The 8,197-nt window shown below is 42.1% G+C and overlaps 1 protein-coding gene across 1 annotated transcript; it reads right to left on the reverse strand.

Moving 5' to 3' along the window:
• Positions 1 to 492: 492 nt before the first annotated feature.
• PCLAF (PCNA clamp associated factor) lies at positions 493 to 7,252 on the reverse strand. The gene is made up of 4 exons (XM_028706576.2): positions 7,072 to 7,252; positions 4,213 to 4,290; positions 2,990 to 3,152; positions 493 to 1,070 (listed from the first exon to the last, which is right to left on the reverse strand). The coding sequence occupies exons 1-4, from the start codon at positions 7,121 to 7,123 to the stop codon at positions 1,007 to 1,009; spliced, it is 357 nt and encodes a 118-aa protein (XP_028562409.2). The 5' UTR covers positions 7,124 to 7,252; the 3' UTR covers positions 493 to 1,006.
• Between the last annotated feature and the right edge of the window lie 945 nt (positions 7,253 to 8,197).

The following is an 8,197-nucleotide window of genomic DNA, read 5'->3' on the forward strand; positions in this document are numbered from 1 at the left end:
GCTAATGTGTAGGTTTAAAGATTGGTGAACATGCAAATATACCCTTAAGTCAACTGAAACTGCTGGATTATGAAATTTGACGTTTTAGCTAAACTTTAAGGATGGGATTCAGCTAAGATTTACTCAAAACAAACCCACTGAAATTAAAGGATCTAACATTTATCCTCATTATTTCACTTGGTCTACTGTGAATAAAAGGTAGCTGAATACCACCCCTAGAGCAGGAGTGGCAAATCCACAACCATTTGAAGTCTGCCATTTGAAGTCTGTGTTAAAGCATAAGAACTAGAACACTGACATAAGTCCCAGTATGCAAATAAGCAAAGTATATCCTGAAAGTGCAGGGAGGGAATACACAATGAAAGAATTTGAATATAATTTGTTTCAGTGGCATTTACATTATATCCCTGATGTTATCACTACTGCCATTACTGACATACACTACTGCCTCTGGACCACACTCTGGCTCTGTCAGAATAAAAATGCACGATATAGAAAACTCAGGAAGTTATTTTATTACAAATTATTTTATTACAAATTATGCTTTTTGGTGTTCCCAGTTTAAATAGCTGGAGTTTCAGTTTCACCCTTCTCGAACACTCAGAAAAAGAGGCCAAGTCATATCAACTCAAGGTAATGAATTGCATCAAAATACAAACTTAGGTTTTTTAAAAAGGTAATACAGTCATTTCAACACTCATATGGCACAGAACTTTAGGGAGTGCAGAAAGACGTAAACCACACCATTCAACACAAACCCCATGATTACTACTTACTCAACACTGCAATGCTCGATTGGTGGCTAAGCTCCCACAAAATACTAGTTTTCTCAATTCCCTTAGAGTCATTCAAGTTTTAGGTTATTTTAGTAAACAAAACAGCATGCTAGGCTTTTAGAGACCTGTACTCAAACCAAAACACATGCAATATATACAGATTTACACACAAAGCTGCCAAAAACATTGAGCATGGCAAGATCTGTCAGAAGAAGAGGCAAGGCATCTGATCACATCTGTTCATCTTCAGAAGGTGATCCGTCTTCAGCAGGATGAGGAGACAATGGGCGAGCTCTGTGAAGAGAGATTTTTATCATCAAAAAATCAACCGTACAGTGGTTTATTTATATATTAGATAAGTATATATGGAATTGTTAACTCCTATAGTGATATACCTTTTTTCTTTTTATTAAAAACAATTAAACAATTTAAAGGGTTTCTAAAAACGTATTTTCAAAGTTTCTCATTTCGTATAGCATGGAAAAATATATATTAACATGGTAAGTCTAGGCATGAATAAATGATCAAGATTACCAAGGAGTCACAACCTCAAATTACTGAAGAGATTATAACATTGATGACAACACTGCAGATGTTTCCTATCAGAACTATTAAAAACACAATAATGTTTTATCTGTTGTCAATGTACCACTACATATTGGAGAAAACAAACATTGTGGAGACAAAGATTTCTGTGCTTTAGATGAGATAGGTAATTCTGCCCAACTGCCAGCCAGAACGTTTTGCCTGATGCAGTATGCCTGCTGAGATAATAATAATAATAATAATAATAATAATAATAATAATAATAATAATAATAATAATAAATTAATTTGTACCCGTCCATCTGACTTACAGCACATATAAAAACATAGTTATAGGGAATCCACAAGTCCTGGCACTTTTGCAAACATTTAAGTTTATACCCCAGGTTATTTTTGAAATAGGCTAGACAGAACAATTCATGGCCTGCATTCTCAGCATCCCAGTACCAAAACATTGTGAATGCAAATAGATGGGGCCATGCAAAGCATTGGAGATTTTATGAACAGTTTCCTGTACCAGTTGCTACATTCTACATCTCCAGCTACCAATACCAATTGCCCCCATCTATTTAGAACAAGTTATTCATGTTTCGTGTTTCTCGTTTATTAAAATACCATACATCCAAGTCAGCTATATTTAGGAAGCTAGTGCCCTTTAGCAGGGATTAAAGTATCCTAACGCAGGGTGCTCAGCCCCTGGAATCTAGATTCTAACCGAAGATAACAAATTAGTTTAACAAGATTATTCAGCAGCCCTCCTTTTGTAATAGAATGGCTACTGATGATCCTGATCATCATGACAATGGACTCAGAAAATGACTGCCAAAGGCTTCTTCCCTAGTATTGAATCATTTAAATCAAACCCAGCCCACTTCTGCATAAAAGGCTGCCTTTCTTAAATTCTGCTGGGAAACTATGAGTGTGTTTTTAAGAGCAATACATAAAAAGCAACAAAGCAAAATTTATGTGTATTTTATATGTGGAGTAACTTAAAAACCTAAAATTTTGCTCCTATTCTCCATGATTCCCAACAGCTTTTACCAAATGGTCATGCTGAGGAAGGGAGTTTAATTAGGACAAAGATCTAGTTTAACTAATGGTCCTTCTTGCTATGGATAATAGGGAGCCTAAAGCTAAACCTGTTATCTGTGGGTGGAAGCAGAAGTCTCTGCAAGTGAGCAACTTGGGAATGCTTGTTTAAGAAACGAGCAAATTCAGATGAAAATTGCAAACTTAATATCAGCTCAGGGCCAGCCTGTGCAGGAGGCAGGCTGGGGCAGCCGCCTCAGGCAGCAGAATCCAGGGGGCGCCGCCATGAGTAGACTCCCCCGGCACAACCAGAGAAGTGGCTGCAGCAGCTTCCTGCGAGATCATAGGAGAGCGCCACAAAATTGAGCAGAGGCCTTGTATGATCTCACCAGAAGCCACAATCACACAACCTTAATAAGCGAGACTTCAGCAGGGACAAGGGGAGGTGGGTGCTGTGCAAGGCAGCCCCTTCGCGTTTCACCCCAGGCAGCCCCTGTTTCAGCTTGTTCAACAGCTAAATTTGAAATGGGTTCTGCAAACCCCACAGGAATGTTTCACAGCTCAATAGAATACATGGCTTATCACATTGCACTTTCCAGCTGCAGTATTGTTTTATTTTTTGCAGATCTCCTTTCTTACTTTCTTCTGTGCTTTCCTATTCCACTGCATCCCGGCTCTTCAGGGACCTGGTTCTCCTTCTCCAAATGCTTTGGGGACTGTGTGAAGAACTCCCCGATTCCTTTTTGCCATGGCGGTGTTGGCCTCACACACACTGGGTTGCCACCAGCATATTTACTTTCAGCTGCAAAATGTGGTTAAAAATACTTCAGCGCTGATCAGTCATAAAGAACTCAACACACCCAAGATCATTAACTGCAAAAGCTTCAACCCAAAAATGAAATCTGCATAAAAGACAGGAAACCTAGGGCATGAGGAATAAGCTGCCAGGTGGTTTTACCCATCTTCAGTGAAGTCTTAACGAAAGAGCACTGATTAATGTGACTATTTGCCAGATTCTAACATGTTTGTCTGAAGCAAAACTCAAATGATTTGAACTGCATAATCTCATAAAAGTTTAGTCACTAAATGCCACAGTTCACAGTACTGCAGTCTGTCTTTTACTCAAGTGCCTTAGGACTGCAGCCTAGATCTCAAACCGCAATGGATTCCTTGGGTTCAGTGCGTACTTGGGTGGATGGTACACATCAGATACAAACTATTCAAGGAGTAACAGTCAAAGGGGAAGAAATGCAACTCATCAGCTTAACGTTGTGGACACAGCACCAAGGTTTCTCAAGCTACTATGCTTTTGAAACTGCCAAGCTTGTATTATTCTGTATTTGCAGTTGGCATCAATTCATTGCTGCTAATGAACGTACAAAAGGGAACTTTTTGTATGGAAAAATGCAACACTGGAAAATCAGTTACGGAAAGTAGTGCATGAAAATGTTCCGCCTCACTTCACTAATTAAAATTATGCAAGGCCAGAGCAGGGAAAACACAAAAGCAGCTTCTTCTGTAGTTGGAGAATTCAAGCACACTGGAGCCTTCCTTTAACTTATTGCAGCACTCTTGCATCATGACAAATGGTTCCGGAATGAACTGCCCTGTTTGGTAAACACCAAATCCTTGTGCAGCAGAGCACTATCCAGTCAGAAGTTAACCAAAATTAGGATCTCAGCAGCATTACATATTTACCAAAGTGCTGTCTTCCAGACGTGACGAAGGAAATCGCTGAGCAGAGATCAGAGAATCCCTGTTTTTTGTTTTTAAAGCAGGTACAGTAATCCACAACACATGCCCCAAGCCACATGAAAGGCAGCCAAGAACTCAAACCTTGTTGTCCTCACCCCTTTACTCACCTTTCCGTGAAGTAGGAGAGGAGCCCAAATCAGCGTTTCCGGAGCCCAGCACTTTCCGTGGAGCCCTGGCAGCCACCACTAGGGTTGTAGGAGAAGAAAAGGGTTAGATATTTTCAGGAACTTAACCCACACAAAAAAAGAAGAGATCTTGATTCTAAAGTCTACTTGAGACCAGAACAACAAGCCTTTACCCTAGGGGTCTGGCTGTAGTTAATTCAATGGTTGGAAGGCACATAGCACATGCCTGGAGATGTGGATCCCCAACTAACTTTCACAGGAAGGCAAGGTTGAATTGCAGTGCCAACCATACGTGCAACTCTATTCTATACATGCATACTAACAAGTTCCCCTGAGTTCAACAGGGCCTAATCCCGGAAAAGGGCATGTGGAATCACAGCCCAGCTACAGGGCTTTTTACTTCTCAAGTAAAACTGCTTACACATTTAAACCACTGCACAGCTATAGGAGAACAATAAACCCCATTACGAAGCATTACTCTAGCACAAATAGAAGCCCTACCACAATCACCACCCCTAAATTTAGATATCCACATAAGAGCCAACCTAGCAGAGAGGATAAGAAGCTAAACATGTCCAGAAGTCTCCAGTTCAGGGCTCACCTCTGTTACTGGCCACATTCACACCATACTGTTATGAGTTTGGGGGGGAGGGGAGGCTGAATGCCTGGGCCCTCTTATAATTTCTGGATCCAGCAGAGATTCAATAGCTGGAATAGCAACGCCAGCCAGGTAATGGCCCCCTAAGCACTTACCGGTAGCTACATTGGCAAAGAAAAAAAACACTTTACGTATACAGTATGTGTTGTTTATGCATTCTAACACTGACAGCAGATGGCGCTGTGGAGTTCCGTTTTTGCTAACCCGATTTCTAATACAGTACAAAATTTGCAAACTGAAATGCATCTTTGATGTGTCTAGATCCAGCCTAAGTATGAGAACAATGGGAGTGGCTCTGTGCCAGAGGGCAAATGGGTGGGCCCCCCTCCCTCAACTATCTGTTAGTTAGAAAGTCAAAAGGCCTCCTGATTAGGCGCTTTAGCTATGAGATGTTGAATGCTGTCTTGTTTTAAACTGTTTTTATTTAAACTATGAACCAAGTACTTGTACATTAACCACTAAAAATGTTGTAGATATTACTGCAAATTTATTATGCCATTTCTGTGGTTTTTAACTTACATGAGACTTCGTCTATTTATTTGTATCATTTATAATTCCTGTTTATAAAACCCAATAAAAAGTTATTTTAAAAAGAGAGAGCCCTGTTTTGATCCAAAACTGTGGCTACGGGAGAAAGAAAACCCTTTCGGAGTGCTGATGCTGTGTACCCGGTAGGCTCAGGGTGTATATATATCTAAATAAACCATTTATCCTAAAGACACCACAGTGTCTGCTGTGCCTCGTTCCAAAAGCAAACACAAACCCTGGAACTCGTGGAATCTCAAACTGCTCAGAGATTGGGTGGTGTGCAACAATACATTTAAAGTACTGTTATACCACTTTTAAACAGTCATAGCTTCCCCCAAAGAATTCTGGGAGCTGTAGTTTGCCAAGGATGCTGAGAGTTACAGCTTTCAGAGGGGAATAAAGGGATACTAACAATTCCCAGCCTTCATTGTAAAGAGGGATTGTTAAACCACATTGAGAATTGTACTTCAGTGAGTGGAATAGGTCTTCTAACAATTCTCAGCACCCTTAAACTACAGCTCCCAGAATTATTTGAGGTCCACCATGACTGCTTAAAGTGGTATCCTGGTGCTTTCAGTGTTTGTTGTGAATGTAGCCATTATTTCACTAGCTGACCTTAGGCCAGTTGACAGAACTCATAGGTTGCTGCAGAGGTCCCAATAAGGCATTTATAGTGCAGATATTTGCTCTAAGCCTCCAACACCAACTGATTTTTTTTTATTTTTTTTTAAGTTTAATGGATCTCACAATGCTCCAGAACGTATCTAAATGAGGTGTCCAGAGCACTACAGGAAATTTAAAGCGGAAGCTCATATCACACCTGCAATGAAATAAGATCATGCCCGCCGACATAGGAAGGAACATGCAGGAGACACTTGGCCAAAGGCATGGCCCCTTCGAATCCTATATCCCGCCCTATGGAAGTCCTTCTCAGCATCAACATTTCCATGGCCAAGTAGGAAAAAAATGCCAACTAATCTTGCGGTAAGGATTGCGACACAGCTAATGCACAGGAAACACTTGGGACCATAAAACGCTGAAGATTATTCATTTCCTACCACCCCACAACTTGCCATACTCAAATCTCCCCAGGGCTTCAAGGTTAATGCAGGAGTACTGCAAGTCTCGGCTCCACCACCTGGCTCCAGAACTGGAGCTTAGTTCTAGAAAGCTGCAAAGACATCCGCGGTTTTATCTAATGATGCTTTCGAATATTTTCTTGCCACGGCCAGCGCCCCCCCCCCCCCGAATGCAGGAGGAAGTGGGCCTGTCTGAATATCCGAGCAGGTTTAAGACAAAGTACTCCAATCCCTGCAAATATATTCCCAACAACCTTCCACCCCACAAATCCCGGTCCAGTAACAAGACTCTCTCTCCCCGTCTACTTAAAAAAAAACTACAAAAAAACTCTTTAGCAACTCGGCTAAAGTTTAATGCCCTCCTTCCTCTCAAGATGCCCAGGGTGACACGTTATGGTTCAGCTCTTCGCTCCATTTCATTCTCACAACAACCCTGTAAGGTAGCCTAGCCTGAATGACAAGCGTGCAGAAACCACCCAGGCGCAGTTGCACGGCTGAGAAAAAGTTGGACGCCGGGTTTCCCTACGATGAGCGCAGGGGTTTGAAACCCAAGTACACTAAAACCTATTGCCCTACCTTTCCGGTAGGCTCCGCCGGTCCCGCCGCAGTCCGCCTTGGTCCGCACCATCCTGCAACGGCCTCTCGCAAAAGCAGAATCAGACTGCAAGATGCAGCAGCAGCAGCAACGCCCGCTATAACTGAAAAGACCCGCGCAGTCTTCTAGCTTCCGAGACTTTCAAGCTGCCAAGTTTTGTCCTTCCCGCGCGCGCGCCCCGCTCCCATTGGCTCTGGCGGGAAACCCGTTTGGCCAATCGCAAGCAAACCCGCGGCAGGCGTTTTGATCAGAGAACGCCGTCGCTTTTAGAACTTTTGGTACATGTAACTCCTTTCGCCGAATCGCGGCCTGACCAATCAGAATTGCTGCTCCGCTGCGCGTGGGCGTGGCGGGAGGGGGGGACGGGCGCAGCGGGGGATGAATGGGTCTCGCTTCGCCGTTCATTCTTCAGAAAAGGCGTTCCAAAGCCTTTGACTCAGAACTTGCCCTGCAAGTTCGATATCTGACCGTTTGGGCATGGATCGAAACGGCGGGTACCTTGTCCCACTGGTGGTGTGAAGTGGCTCAGCAGCGGGTGAATTGTTGTGGTCTCACCCACGACTGCTGCTGAAAGCGGGTGGGCACTGAGGTTATTCTGCATACGTTTAAGTTTTAACTGTATTCTCCCAGATTTACATATAAGCTGAACAAGCTATAGCTTAGGGCTCCACTCTCTTGGGGGCCCCCAAAATAATTAAAGGGGGAAAAAGATGTACATTTCTAAAATATAAGATAAAAAAACAAATAAAACCTACATACAGCAACAGCGTTTTTAATATACCTCTTAATTGTATTTCAGTTCAACAATTACTTTGATAAAATACATATTTTGTTACGTTCAAATGGCTTTAGATACCTATTAGGTCCATAAATTACCATATAGCATATATTCAACACACACACAAAAAAAAACCAATTTGTTGTTGACAGCTAGACATATAAAGGTCCCCATTACCGGTACCTTCAGTAGTTTAGGGCCTCATCAGACCTAAATTCGGCCCTGATTCTCACAGTTTATCTTTTGTTTCATTTCATTGGAATTTGACCCCATTGTGTGTATAGAACTTAGAACAACACTTCATGTATCTACTGGAATGGTCACTAGTC

This window comes from Podarcis muralis, chromosome 14, assembly GCF_964188315.1.
Source record: "Podarcis muralis chromosome 14, rPodMur119.hap1.1, whole genome shotgun sequence".
In the NCBI taxonomy this organism is placed as follows: domain Eukaryota; kingdom Metazoa; phylum Chordata; class Lepidosauria; order Squamata; family Lacertidae; genus Podarcis; species Podarcis muralis.